Source organism: Physeter macrocephalus, chromosome 7 (assembly GCF_002837175.3).
Source record: "Physeter macrocephalus isolate SW-GA chromosome 7, ASM283717v5, whole genome shotgun sequence".
Classification (NCBI taxonomy): domain Eukaryota; kingdom Metazoa; phylum Chordata; class Mammalia; order Artiodactyla; family Physeteridae; genus Physeter; species Physeter macrocephalus.
This window is the reverse complement of record NC_041220.1, coordinates 5,557,672-5,575,668: the sequence shown is the minus strand read 5'-3', so window position 1 is coordinate 5,575,668 and position 17,997 is coordinate 5,557,672. Positions and strand designations below refer to the sequence as shown.

The 17,997-nt window shown below is 36.3% G+C and overlaps 1 protein-coding gene across 3 annotated transcripts in view; it reads left to right on the top strand.

The window, feature by feature from the left end:
* The window catches only part of FSTL5 (follistatin like 5), a 786,036-nt gene that overhangs the window by 212,089 nt on the left and 555,950 nt on the right, over window positions 1-17,997 (top strand). For all 3 annotated transcript variants that reach the window (XM_024126648.1, XM_024126650.1, XM_024126649.1), the window contains exon 3: window positions 15,842-16,090. In XM_024126648.1, coding sequence (XP_023982416.1) covers window positions 15,842-16,090 — 249 coding nt within the window. The remainder of the gene's footprint in view (window positions 1-15,841; window positions 16,091-17,997) is intronic.

Sequence of the window (17,997 nt, the reverse complement as noted above, 5' to 3'; positions counted from 1 at the left end):
TCCTTAGGTAGGTTTATTCCTAGGTATTTTATTCTTTTTGTTGCAGTAGTAAATGGGAGTGTTTCCTTAATTTCTCTTCCAGATTTTTCATCATTAGTGTATAAGAATGCCAGAGATTTCTGTGCATTAATTTTGTATCCTGCAGCCTTACCAAATTTATTGATTAGCTCTAGTAGTTTTCTGGTAACATCTTTAGAAATATCTATGTATAGTATCATGTCATCTGCAAACAGTGAACATTTTAAATCTTCTTTTCAGATTTGGATTCCTTTTATTTCTTTTTCTTCTCTGATTGCCATGGCTAAAACTTCCTAAGCTATGTGGAATAATAGTGGTGAGAGTCGGCACCCTCTTCTTTTTCCTCATCTTAGAGCAAATGTGTTCAGTTTTTCACCATTGAGAATGATGTTGGCTGTGGGTTTGTCATATAAAGTCTTAATTTTGTTGAGGTGGGTTCCTTCTATGCCTACTTTCTGGAGAGTTTTTAATCATAAATGAGTATTGAAATTTGTCGAAAGCTTTTACTGCATCTATTGAGATTATTATATGGTTTTTATCCATCAATTTGTTAATATGGTGTATCACTTTGATTAATTTGCATATATTGAAGAGTCCTTGCATTCCTGGGATAAACCCCACTTGTTCATGGTGTATGATCCTTTTAGTGTGCTGTTGGATTCTGTTTGCTAGAATTTTGTTGAGGATTTTTGCATTTATGTTCATCAGTGATATTGGCCTGTAGTTTTCTTTTTTTTATGACATCTTTTTCTCGTTTTGGTATTGGGTGATTGTGGCCTCATAGAATGAGTTTGGGAGTGTTCCTCCCTCTGCTATATTTTGGAAGAGATTGAGAAGCATGGGTGTTAGCTCTTCTGTAAATGTTTGATAGATATCTCCTGTGAACCTCTCTGGTCCTGGGCTTTTGTTTTTTGGAAGATTTTAAATCACAGTTTCAATTTCAGTGCTTGTGATTGGTCTGTTCATATTATCTCTTCTTTCCTGGTTCAGTCTTGGAAGTTTGTACTTTTCTAAGAATTTGTTCATTTCTTCCAGGTTGTCCATTTTATTGGCATATAATTGCTTGCAGTAGTCTCTCATGATCCTATGCATTTCTGCAGTGTCAGTTGTTACTTCTACTTTTCATTTCTAATTCTGTTGATTTGAGTCTTCTCCCTTTTTCTTGATGAGTCTGGCTAATGATTTATGAATTTTGTTTATCTTCTCAAAGAACTGTTTTGCTGAAACTAACCCATAGATTTTGGGTCATCGTGTTTTCATTGTGATTTGTTTCTAGGGATTTGTTGATTTCCTATTTGGTTTCTTCAGTGATCTCTTGGTTATTTAGTAGTGTGTTTTTTAGCCTCCATGTGTTTGTATTTTTTACAGTTGGTTTTTTTTTTTTCCTGTAATTGATAGCTAGTCTCATAGTGTTGTAGTCAGAAAAGAGACTTGATATGATTTCAATTTTCTTAAATTTACCAAAGCTTGCTTTGTGACCCAAGACATGATCTATCCTGGAGAATGTTCCATGAGCACTTGAGAAGAAAGTTTTTTCTGTTGTTTTTGGATGGAATGTCCTATAAATAGCTGTTAAGTCCATCAGGTCTAATGTGTCATTTTAAGCTTGTGTTTCCTTATTTATTTTCACTTTGGATGATCTGTCCATTGGTGAATGTGGGGTGTTAAAATCCCCTACTATGATTGTGTTACTGTTGATTTCCCCTTTTATGGATCATAGCATTTGCTTTATGTATTGACGTCCTCCTACGTTGGGTGTATAAATATTTACAATTGTTATATATTCTTCTTTGATTGATCCCTTGATCATTATGTAGTGTCCTTCTTTGTCTCTTGTAATAGTCTTTATTTTAAAGTCTATTTTGTCTGATATGAGAATTGCTACTCCAGCTTTCTTTTGATTTCCATTTGCATGGAATATCTTTTTCCATCCCCTCACTTTCAGTCTGTATGTGTCCCTAGGTCTGAAGTGGGTCTCTTGTAGACAGCATATATATGGGTCTTGTTCTTGTATCCATGCAGCCACTCTGTGTCTTTTGGTGGGAGCATTTAATCCATTTACATTTAAGGTAATTATCGATATGTATGGTCCTATTACCATTTACTGAATTGTTTCAGAATTTTTAATTTCATTTATAGTGTTGTTCATCATTGTTTGTTTGCTCTTTAGGTTTGTTATTGTAGGTCTTTTCCTTCTCTTGTATTTCCTGCCTAGAGAAGTTCCTTTAGCATTTGTTGTATGCTGGTTTAGTGGTGCTGAATTCTCTTAGCTTTTGCTTGTCTTTAAATGTTTTAATTTTTCCATTGAATCGGAATGAGATCCTTGCTGGGTAGAGTAATCTTGGTTGCAGGTTTTCCCCTTTCAGCACTTTGAATATGTCCTGCCCCTCCCTTCTTTCTTGCAGAGTTTCTGCTGAAATCTCAGCTGTTAACTTTATGGGGTTTCTCTTGTATGTTATTTGTTGCTTTTCCCTTGCAGCTTTTAATATTTTTTCTCAAAATTTAATTTATGTTTGTTTTATTAATACGTGTCTTGGCATATTTCTCCTTGGATTTGTCCTGTATGGGACTCACTCTACTTCCTGGACTTGGCTATTTCCTTCCCCATATTAGGGAAGTTTTCAACTATAATCTCTTCAAATATATTCTCAAACCTTTTCTTTTTCTCTTCTTCTCCTGGGATGCCTATAATTCAAATGTTGGTTCATTTAATGTTGTCCCAGAGGTCTCTGAGACTGTCCTCATTTATTTTCATTCTTTTTTCTTTATTCTGCTCTGTGGCAGTTATTTTCAGTATTCTATCTTCCAGGACACTTATCCATTCTTTTGCTTCAGTTATTCTGCTTTTAATTCCTTCTAGAGTATTTTTAATTTCATTTATATGTGTTGTTCATCATTGCTTGTTTGCTCCTTAGTTCTTCTAGGTCCTTGTTAAACATTTCTAGAGTTTTCTCCATTCTACTTCTGAAATTTGGATCATCTTTACTGTCATTACTCTGAATTCCTTTTCAGGTAGACTTCCTATTTCCTCTTTATTTGTTTGGTCTGGTGGGTTTCCACTTTGCTCCTTCATCTGCTGCATATTTCTCTGTCTTCTCATTTTGTTTAACCTACAGTGTTCGGGGTCTCCTTTTTGCAGTCTGCAGGTTTGTATTTCCTGTTATTTTTGGTGTCTGTCACCAGTGGATGAGGTTGTTTCAGGGCTTCTACAGGCTTGCTGTTGGGTGGGCATGGTGCCTGTGTTCTGGTGGATGGAGCTGGATTTGGTCCTCTGGTGGGCTGGGCCATGTCTGCTGGTGTGTTTTGGGTGTCTGTGAGCTTAGTGTGACTTTAGACAGGCTGTCTTCTAATGGATGGGGTTGTGTACTTGTCTTGCCAGTTGTTTGTCATGGGGCTTACTGCACTGGGGTTTGCTGGCCGTTGGGTGGAGCTGGGTCTTAGTGTTGCGACAGAGATCTCTGGGAGAGCTCTCTCCAATTAATATTACATGGGGCTGGGAGGTCTCTGGTATTTCAATATCCTGGACTCGCTTTTCCACTTCAAAGGCTCAGGCCCGAAACCCAGCCAGAGCACCAAGACCCTGCCAGCTGCATGGCACAGAAGAAAGGAAGAAAAAGAAAAAAAAAATTAACAAACAGAACTCCAAAACAAATGGTAAAAGCAAAACTAAGCAGACAAAATTATACATAGAAACATACACACACACTCATAAAAACAAAAACAAAAAATGAACATACAGAACCCCAAGGCAAATGGTAAATGCAAAACTAAACTGACAGAATCTCACAAAGAAACACACACACACACAATCACAAAAAGAGAAAAAAGAAAAAGAAAGAGAGCAACCAAACCAATAAACAAACCCACCAATGAAAACAACAACTAAAATCTACACTAAGATAAACATAAAACCAAAAACAAATGAAACAGAAAGCAAACCCCAAATCTACAGTTGCTCCCAAATTCCACCACCTCAATTCTGGGAATATTTGTTGTCTATTCAGGCATTTCACAGATGCAGGGTTAATCAAACCACTTGCAGGGATTTAATCCGCTGCTCCTGAGGCTGCTGGGAGAGATTTCCCTTTCTCCTCGTTGTTTGCACAGCTCCTGGGGTTCAGCTTTGGTTTTGGCTCTACCTCTGCATGTAGGCTGCCCTAATGCATCTGTTCCCTGCTCAGACAGGAGGTGCTTAAAGCAGTGGCTGTTTAGGGCTCTGTTGCTCACTCAGGCCGGGGGGAGGGAAGGGCACGGTAGTCATATTTGGAATGTGGGGAGAACCTGAGGCGGCAGAGGCCAGCGTGACATTGCACCAGCCTGAGGCGCACCGCACGTTCTCCTGGGGAAGTTGTCCCTGGATCACGGGACCCTGGCAGTGGCGGGCTGCACAGCCTCCCTGGGGGGTGTGGGTAGTGACCTGGGCTTGCACACAGGATTCTTGGTGGTAGCAGCGGAAGCAATAGTGGTCTGTGCCCCTATCTGGGGTCTGACATGATAGCTGCAGCTTGTGCCTGTCTCTGGAGCTCACTTAGGTGGCACTCTGCCATCTGTGGGCACATGGAGCAGGAAGCCTCTCTCTTCACACACCCCAAAACCATGGTCTCTCGTCTCTTCAGCAGCTCCAGACTTCTCCCGGACTCCCTCCCGGCCAGCCATGGAGCACTAGCCCCTTCAGGCTGTGGTCACGCCACCAACCCCAGTCCTCTCCCTGGGATCTGACCAAAGCCCGAGCCTCAACTCTCAGCCCCCGCCCTTTCCGGCGGGTGAGCAGACAAGCCTCTCGGGCTGGTGAGTGCTGGTCGGCACCGATACTCTGCGGGAATCTCTCCGCTTTGCCCTCCGCACCCCTGTGGCTGCGCTCTCCTCCGTGGCTCCGAAGCTCCCCACCACCGCCGCCCGCAGTCTCCGCCCGCGAAGGGGCTTCTATCCTCTGTGCGGGAATCTCTCTACTTTGCCCTCCGCACCCCTGTGACTGCGCTCTCCTCCGTGGCTCCGAAGCTCCCCACCACCGCCACCCGCAGTCTCCGCCCGCGAAGGGGCTTCTAGTGTGTGGAAACATTTCCTCCTTCACGGCTCCCTCCCAGTGATGCAGGTCCCGTCCCTATTCTTTCGTCTCTGTTTTTCCTTTTTTCTTTTGCCCTACCCAGGTACGTGGGGAGTTTCTTGCCTTTTGGGAGGTCTGAGGTCTTCTGCCAGCGTTCAGTAGGTGTTCTGTAGGTTGTTCCACGTGTAGATGTAGTTTTGATGTATCTGTGGGGAGGAAGGTGATCTCCATGTCTTACTCCTCCGCCATCTTGAAGGTCTCTGATACTATTTCTAGAGTACATAAATATTGTTTAAAGTAGAGAATTATGAGTATATGATTGTTTCCTGCAGGTGAAGTTTACCTATTAGGCACTCTAGAGAAAGATTCCTAAATATATTCTCAGAACATTTCTTTTTATTAGAAATGGTTTTCCCAAGCACTCTTAAATGAAAGGATTTTATTCAGATGAGAGTGAATCTAAAGATGGTTTAGCAGTTTCCTTTTATCTTACCATTTAAACATCTGACCCAAGGAGATTGCAGCCCAGCTGAGGTCAGTCCAATAGGTAATGGAAATACAAAGACTGTAATCCTATTCTCTTCCCCCAAATCTGTTGTTCTTTTTAACAAATCAAAGTTAACATAATACTTACATTTTGTATCAAAACATACATTTTTATGAGAAAATTAACACCTCAAATAAATTGGCACTCTAATTAGTTTTGCTTATGTTCCACTATTATCATTAGAGGTAGTTAGCTCATCAAAATCTGGTTCTTTCTTCCCTCTGCTGTTACTGTTTTATATCCAACATCAATCTTTAATTCATACCTTGTCTATTTCATATATCAGCCTTCTGAATTCCTAACCCATTCCTGGAACATAACCTGAACCATGACATGATATAATATTTGTGAGGTCTTACCTGATATTATTCATCTCTCCTTTGTGCTCCTAAGTATGTCCCTAAATTTTTAACTTTCTCCTTGGGCCCAAGGCCTGCCTTAAGCCCTTTTTAAGCCACTAGAAATAGTATCAGTGACTGCTCTTTTGATCTATTCTATAGTATCTAGTATAGTACCTTGCACATAAAAATAATACATTTTATTAAAGTTTATTTCAAATTAGATCCACTCTATATGAAGTACGTATTTGATAAAGTATATATACATAAACCACTTGAAGAGAATTGCATCATCATTGAGAATCTGAGAAGACTATCTTTAGAATTATATAGAATGATTTTGCTTTATGACTTGGTGTCTTTCATCTTTTGTTTCAGTTCTTTGTTTATTTTAAATCTGAGGAATCTTTGTAATGCCCTGAAGGCATAGAAGTTATAAAATAATGTGCTTGTTAAATATATAGCACTTTTGTGGGAACTCATGTTATTTTATCAAGTTGCGAGATAACAAGATAGAAGTTCTTGGTTAAAATTCATTTAGTGTGTTATCTGACTGAGTATATTTAAAACAAAGCTTTGACATGTTGATCAGATTAAATTGAGTTAATCTCAGCTGATACTTAAGTTCAGCATTAGTCATGGATAATTACTGTCAGAAAGGGTATGTTCTAGTTATTCATTTACATAATATGAGCTTTCTTTTGGATTGCATATGAATTAATTAAATTTCCTTTAATTGTAGCAGCTATATGCAACACACGGCTTCTAGCTAGTGTAAAATAGTTCATTAACTTCTAGAAAATGGCTATTGGCCATTCTAATACAAATCTCTGAACTGGAGTACAAGAAAAAAGAGGAAAAATTGAAGAAGAGAGAATCAAGGAAAGATACTCATTGACATAAATATACCATAAATGACCTCATTTTATAGCAAAGCATTCCTTCTTTTTTAGAAATTGTACTGATTTGGTTAGCCACCTTAGTTTGTGACCAAAACGTAAAATAATATCTTGACCCAGTTGACCTTAAACTCATTCTTAGATAATAAAAAAATAAAATACTCCATTCATAACTTTTAAACTATTTGATAGCAAGAAACTAGTTGTTAGTAAGATATTAAGGAAATAAGGAAAATATAAGATATAAAACTGTACAAAATACAACTATATGAGTCAAATCCCTGTGCTATAATGGCAGCCCCATTTTGGACCCTAGAAACATAAGATCAACAATAGGAATAAGTATAAAAATGAAGAAAAATATTTTCCAAAGTGAAATCAGTCATTATTTTACAGTTGTAATTGACACAATTATGGAATTTCTTTTATTAATGTATTGAACACTAAAAAAGCAATTATGTAAAAGTAGAAAAATTTGCCCAATATAATATCCAATTAGCTAATCAATTGTGTTCATTTTTATGTATGCTTTCTTAGTTTCATTCAAATACTCACTTGATTTTATCTGGTTTTAATCATGACATAAAGTTCTCACTTTTCCACTTAATAATATTTCATAATTGTTTACCTAGTCTTTTTGTTTTTGTCATATTTATTTTAATTAGCAATTAGGATTTCATTAAGTCAAAGGCCCAAAAGTTTGATACCAGAAACCAAAATAGCATCATCACCTGGGAAATTAGAAATATAAATTTGGGGTTCAATCCCAGATCAACTGAGTCAGAAACTCTAGGGTAAAATGAAGGCTGAATCTATGCTATAAAACTTCTGTAGGCCATTCTAAAGTGCCACACTTCAAGAAATACTGCATTAAATATATTTTCCAAAATCTACTAAATATTTCATAGTAATTATCAATTATTTAAAGTAACACTACATTGGAAAGCTTGATTCAATAAATTTTATTGTCTTTTTTCTTATTTTTTGTTCTAAATGGTTTAGAATGTTTCACAAAGATTATAATATGGTATCAAAGAGTGCAAATAATTTTAAGTTGCTTTGAAGAACAGTTGTTCCAATTTACAGTTCTATCAAAAATATAAATTATGTTTTAAATTATACTATTGATAGTCTTGGTCCTTTTGTTAATTTCAATTTTTTCTAAATTCCACATGGAAATACATGCATTATATGAAAATCAAAATGCCTAATGGGTTTTATTTATAAAAACAAATTGATTATTTAAATACTTTTTTATTTTTATATCTGTTCTTATGAAAATTAATTACTTTAAAAAGTAATAATAATAATAACTAACACTTAAATGGAGTTTTCCATGTGCCAAGATTTTTAATTTTGTTTTCAAATGAAGTATAGGTGATTTAAAATGTTATGTTAGTCTCAGGTGTACAGCACTGTGATTAGATATTTGTATAGGTTATACTACATTTAAAGGTATTATAGCATATTGGCTATATTCCGTGTGCTGTACATTACATCCTGTATCTCATTTATATTCTACCTAGTAGTGTGTACCTCTTACTCTCCCTCTCCTAACTTGCTTCCTTCTCCACCCCTCTCTGCACTGATAACTACTAGTTTGTTCACTTGTCTATGAGTCTGTTTCTATTTTGTTATATTCATGAGTTTGTTTTAATTTTTAGATTCTACATATAAATGAAAACATATAACATTCTTCTTTCTCTGTCTGAGTTACTTCACTAAGCATAATGCTCTTCAGGTCTATCCATGTTGCTGCAAATAGCAAAATGTTATTCTTTTTATGGCTGAGTAATATTCCATTGTGTATATACACCACATCTTCTTTATCCATTCATCTGTTGATGGACACTGAGGTTGCTTCCATATCTTGGCTGTTGTAAATAGTGTTGCTCTGAACACTGGGATGCATGTGTCTTTTTGAATTAGTTTTTTTTCATTTTCCCTGGATATATACCCAGGAGTAGAATTGCTGGGGCAAACTGTTATTCCTTTTTCTCCACATCTCACAACATTTATTATTTGTTGTGTTCTTGACAATAACCATTCTGGCAGGTGTGATGTGATATCTCATTTTGGTTTTGATTTTCATTTTCCTCATGATTAGTGATGTTGAACTTCTTTTCATGTTCTCTTGGCCATCTGTATGTCTTTGGAAAAATGTCTATCAGGTCTTCTGCCCATTTTTGAACTGGATTGTTTATTTTTTTGATATTGAGTTGCATGAGGTGTTTATATATTTTGGATATTAATCCCTAATTAGCCATATCCTTTGCAAACATATTCCATTCAGTTGGTGGTTGTTTCGTTTTGTTGATGGTTTTCTTTGCTGTGAAACAACTTTTACATTTAATTAGGTGCCATTTGTTTATTTTTGCTTTTGTTTCCCTTGCATGAGGAGAGAGATCTAAAAAACTATTGCTAATATGTATGTGAAAGAGTGTGCTGACTTATTTGCCCTAGGAGTTTTATGGTTTCATATCTTACATTTAGGTCTTTAATCCATTTTGAGTTTATTTTTGTATAAGGTGAGAGAAAATGTTCTAATGCCATTCTTCTACATATAGAGTTCCAATTTTCCATCACCAGGTATTAAAGAGACTGTATTTTCCCCATTATATATTTTTGCCTCCTTTGATATAGTTTAATTGACCACATGTGCATGAGTTTGTTTCTGGGCTCTCTGTTCCGTTCCATTGACCTATGTGTCTGTTTTTGTGCCAGTGCCATAGTGTTCTGATCACTTTAGTTTTGTAGTGTCTGAAGTCAGGTGGTGTGATACCTCCAGTCTTGTTCTTATTTCTCAAGATTTCTTTGGCTATTTGGGGTCATTTATGCTTCCATATAAATTTTAGGATTGTTTGTTCTAGTTCTGTGAAAAAAGTCATGGGTATATTGATAAGGATTGCACTAAATTTGTTGATTGCTTTATGGACACTTCAACAGTATTGATTCTTCCAATACATGAACACAGGATGTCTTTCAATTTTCCTGTATCATCTTCAGTTTCCTTCATCATTGTCTCATAGTTTTCAGAGTGTAGGTCTTCACCTCGTCCTTTAAGTTTATTCCTATGTATTTTATTCATTTTAATGCTATTGTAAATGGGACTATTTTCTTGCTTTCTCTGTTTTTTTTTGTTTTTTTTTTTTTTTTTTTTTTTTTTTTTTTTTTTGCGTTACACGGGCCTGTTGTGGCCTCTCCCACTGTGGAGCACAGGCTCCGGATGCGCAGGCTCAGCGACCATGTCTCACAGGCCCAGCTGCTCTGCGACATGTGGGATCTTCCCTGACCGGGGCATGAACCCGTGTCCCCTGCATCGGCAGGTGGACTCTCAACCACTGCGCCACCAGGGAAGCCCTCTTGCTTTCTCTTTTTGATAGTTTATTACTAGTGGATAAAAAGCAACAGATTTCTGTATATTTATCTTGTATCTTGCAGCTTTACTGGATTCATTTGTTAGTCCTAATAGTTTTTTGGTGGAGACCTTAGGATTTTCTATTATAGTATCCTATCCTCTGCAAATAGTGACAGTTTTATGTCTTCGCTTTCACTTTGGATGCCTTTTCATTCTTTTTCTTGTTTGATTTTGGTGGCTAGGACGTCAAATAATATGTTAAATAGAAATGGTGAGAGTGGCTATCCTTGTCTTGTTCCTGATTTTAGAGGAAAAGCTTTCAGGTTTTAACAGTTGAGTATGATGCTAGCTGTGGGTTTGTCATAATGGCCTTTATTATGCTTAAGAAATATTTATTCTATACCACTTTTTTGAGAATTTTTAGGACGAATGTGTGTTGAATTTGATAAAATGCTTTTTTTCCATCTATCAAGATGATTATGTGCTTTTTATCCTTTGTATTTTTAATGTGATGTATCACATTGATTTGCAGTTATGAAGCAAGCTTGCATCCTTGAAATAAATCCCACTTGATCATAGTGAATGATCCTTTTTATATATTGTTTAATTGAGTTTGTTTTTATTTTGTTGAGGATTTTTCAATCTATATTCTTCAGGAATATTGTCATGTAATTATCATTTTGTCGTGGTATCAGGGTAATGGTGGCCTCCCAGACTGAATTTGGGCATGTTCCCTCCTCTTCACTTTTTTGGAGTAGTTTGAGAAAGATAGGTACTAACTATTTTTACATGTTCAGTAGAATTCTCCTGTGAAGCCATCCAGTCCTGGACTTATAGTTGTCAGTAGTGTTTTGATTACTGATTCAATTTCAATTCTAATAATCAGTCTATTCAGAGTGTCTATTTCTTCTGATTCAGTCTTGAACAATTGTATGTTTCTAGGAATGTATCCAATTCTAGGTTGTTCAATTTGTTGGCATATCATTGTTCACAAAATCTCTTATTATTGTATTTTTGTCATAACAGTTGTAATTTTTCCTCTTTCATTTTTTATTTTGTTTATGTGGGTCCTTTTTTATTTTTTTTTCTTAATGAACCTAACTCAGTTTTGTTTATCTTTAAAAAAAAAACAGCTTTGGTTTCATTGATCTTTTCTATTTTTTTGTCTCTATTTTTTGTGTGATCTTTATCACTTTCTTCCTTGTGATGACTTTAGGCTTTATTTGTTCTTTTTTCTAATTCCTTTAAATGTAAGATATATATATATATATATATATATATATATATATAAAATCTAACTGTTATAATGTGTCATTTAAGGCCATTGTTTCTTTATTAATTTTCTATCTGGATAAAAGTATGGTGTTAAAATCCCCTACCATTACTGGATTATTGTCAATTTCTCCCTTTATGCCCATTAATTGTTGCTTTATATATTTAAGCACTCCTATATTAGGTGCATTTATGTTTAAAAATGCTATATCTTTTTATTGTATTGATCTCTTTTCCATAATATGATGTCCTTCTTTGTCTTTTATTATAGACTTTGTTTTAAAATCTACTTTAAAATAAAAAGCCTACCCAGCTTACTTTTGTTTCCATTTCCATGGCATATCTTTTTCCATCCCACACCTTGAGTCTGTGTGTGTCTTTAGCTCTAAAGTGATTCTCTTGTAAGCAGCATATAGATGGGTACTGTTTTTCGTTTGTTCGTTTTTTTGTGTGTTTTAATCCAATCTGCTACCCTATGTCTTCTGATTGGAGAATTTAGTCCTTTGACATTTAAAGTGATTATTGATAGGTATGTAGTTACTGCCATTTTGTTATTTGTTTACTGGCTTTTGTTTTAGTTTTTCTCTGTTTTCTTTTTTTTCTTTTTAGTCTTTTCTTTGTTTTTTGATGATTTTCTTCAGTGTCATATTTGTGTTTCCTTCTCTCTAGGTTTGTATATCTATTGTAGGTTTTTGTTTTGCGGTTACCATAAAGTTCATATATGTTGACCTATAAGTATATCTGCTTGATTTAACCTGATAGTCGTTTAAGTACAAAAAGTACAAACACGTTCTAAAACCTGTATATTTCTTACTCCCCCACCACATTTTATATTTTTGATTTCATATTTTACATCTTAATGTCTAACCCTTAACTGTTTATTGTACCTATAGTTGATTTTATAATTTGTGTCTTTTAACCTTTATACTAGATTATTGAAGCAATTGATCCACAGTCTTTACTATGTACTTGCCTTTTCTAGTGGGAATTTTTCCACCCTATAATTTCTTATTTCTTGTTGTAGCCTTTTATTTTCACTTAAAGAAGACTCTTTAACACTTCTTGTAAAGTCAGTTTAATATTGATCAATTCTTCTAGCTTTCGCTTCTCTGAGAAGTTCTTTATCTCTGCCTCAATTCTGAATGATAACCTTGCTGGGTAGAGTATCCTAGGTTTTTGCTTTCACCACTTTGCATATATCAGGCCATTCCATTCTGGCCTGAAAAGTTTCTGCAGAGAAATGAGCTGATAGCTTTTTGGGGGTTCCCTTCTGTGTGACTCTTTCTTTTTCTCTATGCCATTTATGGTTTGTCTTGGTGTGGGTCTCTTTGGGTTCATCTTGTTCGGTACCCTCTGTGCTTCCTGATCTGTATATTTGTTTCTTTCCTCAGGTTCAGGATGTTTTCAGCCATAATTACATCAAATACACTTTCCACCTTTTCCTCTCTCTCTTCTTCTCAACACCTATAATGAAAATGTTAATACACTTGATGTTGTCCCAGAGGTCCTTTAAACTACTCATTAAAAAAAAAAAATCTTTATTTTTGCTGCTCTGTTTGAGCAATTTCCATTATCTATCTTCCAGATCACTTATGTGTTCTTCTGTTTACCTAGTCTGCTGTTAATTCCCTCTAGTGTGTTTTTTGTTTAATTTTAGTTATGGTTTTCTTCAGCTCTCACTGGTTCTTTTTTATATTTTATAGTTCTTTGTTAAAATTTGACTGTGTTCATGTTTCCCCCACACCCCCCCAGTTCAGTTAGCATTCTTACTATTATTGCTTTGAACTCTATCAGGTAAATTATTTTCCTCTATTTCACTAGGGTTTTTTTCAGGGATTTTTGTTTGTTCATTTGTTTGTGCTGTTATTCTTTCATTTGAAATATATTCCTCTGTCTTCTCATTATGTTTAACTTTCTTTTTCTCTATGAAACTAGGTGAAACAGTTGCCTATCCCAGGCTTGATGGTGTGTCCTTGTGTGGGAGTGTCCTTATACACTCTGCGCATGTTCGTTCAGTGGCTCTGGTGGGAGAGCTGGATCTGAGGAGAGCACAGGCTGTGCCCTTCCCTTGGGTGTCCCGCTTTGGTGGGTGGTGGCGCTGGTGTATTTGGGCCACAACCAGAGCCAGGTGAAGGTCAGGGCATCGTCTTTGCTCAATAACCATTACTGCCCTATCTGGGGCAGGGATGAGGCTTGAGGGGCTAGAGCCAGAGCCCTGAGGTATTTGGCTTTCACCCAGGTGTGTTGGTAGTCTCCACCTTGATTTGGGACGTAGCCAGGGCTTGAGTGCTTGGGGCTGCACTTCTGCGCTTGTTTCACTTTCCCCCCTGGTGTGCACGCTGTCTTTAGAGGCTGGCTTGGTGCTGCAGAGGTAGTGCCACACCACTGAATTGACCATGTCCACTCTCAGGTGTGCACAGGGACTCATGAGCTGGCAATGTCTACCTCCACACTGGACAGAGGCTGGGCTGGGGTCTCAGCTGGCTCCATTCCCTCCAGATGTGTGTAGTCGCATTGGCAATGACAGCCTCTGCCTTAGTGGGGAGTAGCACCGGAGCAAGATGGGCTGGAGCAGGAGGCCATGCAGTCTGGATGTGTGCAGAGGATGTCCTGGCAGGCTGGCCAGAGCCCCAGGGAATTTCCATCTTCTGCCTCCATGATGTGACTGGGAGTAAGTCTGTGTGTGTGCTCTTTTAAGAATGGAGTCTTGGGTTCTTACAGCCCTCTGGTAAGCCCTACTGGTTTTCAAACCAGCTAAGAGGGCTCACCTTCCTGGTGTTGGACGCCCCAGGCTGGGGCACCTAATATGTAGCTTGAATCCCTTGCTCCCAGGGAGAATCTCCAAGCCTGTGATATTCATTCCTCTCCCTGCTAGGGGTGTGGGTCAATGCCTGATCACTTTCCTCCCTTCCTATCAGATGCTCTGTGGATCTTTATTTATAGCCTTGGTGTAGAAGACCTGTTGTGTTAGTCCCAGGTAGATTTCGGTCAGTGTCACTCTACATGGATTTGTAGTTTGACGTGTTTGTGAAGGGAGTTGAGCCCAGCCTCCTTCTACTCTGCCATCTTGATCTCTCCCTCACAAACCCTTTAATCTTGATACCCATTTGAGGATATATACTATTAGTCCTATTTTACAGATGAGGAAACTAATTTATAGATATGTTAGATACCCACCCAAGGTCCTGAAGTTTGTAACTGGTGGAGCTATGATTTAAACTCTGGATCAGAAACCATGTTCTTAATCATTATGATGCAATCATGTAGGGAGATAGTTTTAACCCAACCAGCTGAAAATATACACTAAATATCTAATAAAATTACTGTAATTTAAGTTTATAACCTCTCAAAACTTTATTTTTTGCAGTATATAAGTGTCATCAATGGTAAATATATGTACACACACATTTATGCATGTGTATATATATGAATATTATTATTCCTTGAGATACATATATATATATTTCTCTCTCTATATATATATATATTTATATATTTATATATGTATGTATGTTCAGTTTACTGACATTTTTTACTTTTCAGTCAGATAATGTTCTCACAGAAGAAAAGCCAGATTTACCTATAAAAGCCTGAGTATTGAAGTTGCTTAGTTTGGTTTTAGTACAAGACTGCTAGATCCACCTATAGTTTTCTGATGCAAATGTAGATTGTTAGACTGAACAAGTAACAAGACAATCAAATTCTTCACGATTTGTTCATTTAGTCATGAAATTCATCAGTAATTGCCAAGTGGCAAAGGTCAAAACAAGAAAGGATCAGATGTTAGAACCCAGAAAGAAGTTTTCAAGACACTGTTTCTTATTCCTATTCTCTCCTATTTCCTACATTATATACATACATTTCTTTTCTCCTACCAGAATTCTGCTAATGTAAAGGTTGACATTTGTTAAACATTTGCTTTGTGTCAAGGCTGTGCTTTCTGTGGACCAGTATATGTACTATTCCTTACAACTGTAGGAGATCATCTATACTATCAACCTCGTATTACAGATTGGACAACTGGCACAGAGAAGCAATTTATCCAAGGACATAAAGCTAATAATTGGTAGAGAATTTGAGTTCAGGCATTTTAACTTTAGAGCCCTTGTCCTTCAGGACTGTAATACTCATTGGGTAGGGAGGTGAGAGCTCAAGGAGAAATGGGAAAGAAAGGGAGTATGTTAAGGGTATTTTGAAAAAGTGCACCTGCTGGTTCTAATACAAGTCCCTTCTCCACTGAGAACAACTGAACTCTGATTATATTATATTTCTCTTAGATTATTTTTTTCCTTTTCCCTTTAAATTTGACATCAGCATTTTATTTGGACATATGAATCCAAGTGATTTTCTATTCTTTGTCCTCAGGATTCCTGATTCAGGATGGCCCTTTGAGATCTTGTGAAAACAAATACTGTGGTTTGGGAAGGCACTGTGTTCTCAGCAGAGAGACAGGGCAAGCGGAATGTGCCTGCATGGACCTTTGCAATCGGCACTACAAACCTGTGTGTGGATCTGATGGAGAATTCTATGAAAACCACTGTGAGGTGCACAGAGCTGCTTGCCTGAAAAAACACAAGATTACCATTGTCCACAATGAAGACTGCTTCTTCAAAGGTAAATACAGGGTGAGCCTAAAGTGTCACCTTTCTCTGTTTTTTTCCATCTTCTCAACTAGTGCCTTTAAGTGTAAACTCTAGCACCACTTTATATAGCAAGTGTCTAAAAAAAATGAAAAAAAATGTGAGCTTAATGACACTTGTGAGCAGCAAGTGGATAGAAATTTACATGGATACAATTCTGAATCTCAGTCATGAGAACAAAGCTGGCCAAAATATGACTCAGAATTTAATATAGCTTACAGCATTGCACCATATGGCTTCCCAATCATGGCAGTTTTCTTAGGGACACAGAGTGGCCAATTCAGTCAACAAGCCAATTCCACCCCTTGAAATGTACCTGGAGTGAAATTGAGAAAGAATGAATGCCAAGCCATGTTGTGAGAACATCTCATTTCTTCCTGATTAAAAACGATGCCTTCAGCTAGTACCACATAATTCAAATTATATGGAACCTGTAAATGCCCACTGAAATAACTATGAATTCAAGCTAAACCCAATTAGTAAATCTGAGATAATAATTTAAAATTTAAAAGTTAGCAGTATTTACTTCCATGGTGCTCAAAATCAGTGGTAACTGTTTATGGAAAAGTACTGCTGAATTAGTAATTTGACAAATTGTTTTAACATGCTGGATAAATAAATCATTAAACATCTTTAATGCCTTTGATTTATTTATAAGCTTATTTCTTGTTTATTTAGTTATGCTGGAAAGAATTTTTTTTTATTAATAGTCATAACACAGACTGAAATTCTAACGTGTTAAGTATATAGAACTTCCATCATTCTAACAGGTCAGTGATCAGCTTGATTTCTAATCTTCAATTGGTTCTACATCCCTAGCTCTCAGAATGTTGCTGAAGTATTTTTACACTTAAAAGCTCATGTGATATTTTAATTCTTAGCTTAAATGTATGGTAACATACAATGTTGTTCATTTGCCCACCAATTAAGTTTTCTTTTTCAAACTTGGTAGAATAAAGTATTATTTCCAAGGAGATTTAAAAAAAGACATACAGCTTTTCAAATGAATTAAGATGGAAGGCTCTGTAGTCATTGTGGCTACTAGAAGACCTTTGATATAAATGAGATAAATTACAAGAATAGTTTCTTTACCAGAGTGAATCTGTGCACCTTGATTACACATATTGAAGAAATTGATGACATTAGATTATTTTCTTTTACTGAAAGAATAACAGATGCTTTGGTTTCAAGTTCTGTTTCTTATCCTCTTCTATCTAATCTATCTTATAAATAGCTAAAATTAACTGTATTAACATTGTGCTTTAACACTCATAAAATAATATTTTTCTGTCATTTTGACCTGAAGTGGTATAGTGAAAATTTTACTATTCCATTGATGTATAGTATCATAAAACTATGTAAATAATATGCGATTAACTTAGAATTATATTCTAATGTTGAGGTTTGGCCCAGCTGATTGATTATATGGAAATATATGATAATTATCATGTGAGGAAAAAAATCTGTAGTATTTAATGTTCTGCTCTATTGCTGGAGGCTTAGGCATAATGCAATGCAGTATGCAAATCAGCATGGAAATAAATGAACTGGATATAGCGTGTAATGTTGCCTTCCTTATGAGTTACTTCATGAAACAATGGTTTAAAAATCTTTTGTCCTTCAGACATACGAAGCATATTTATTAGATTTGTGATTGCTTCCAAAATACTTTGTCATCATGCATAGTATTACAATTTAATTTATATTAACTGGGTGAGTTATCAGGGGTTAACACATTTCCCAGGTCTTAGAATTTGTGGGTCTTCTGTTTGTTTATTTGTTTTGGTGTTTTGCCTAATATAAATATATATGTATCTCATAAGAGGATTTTATTTCAGCAGAAAGGAAGTAAATAATATATAATAAAATGATAAATTGCTT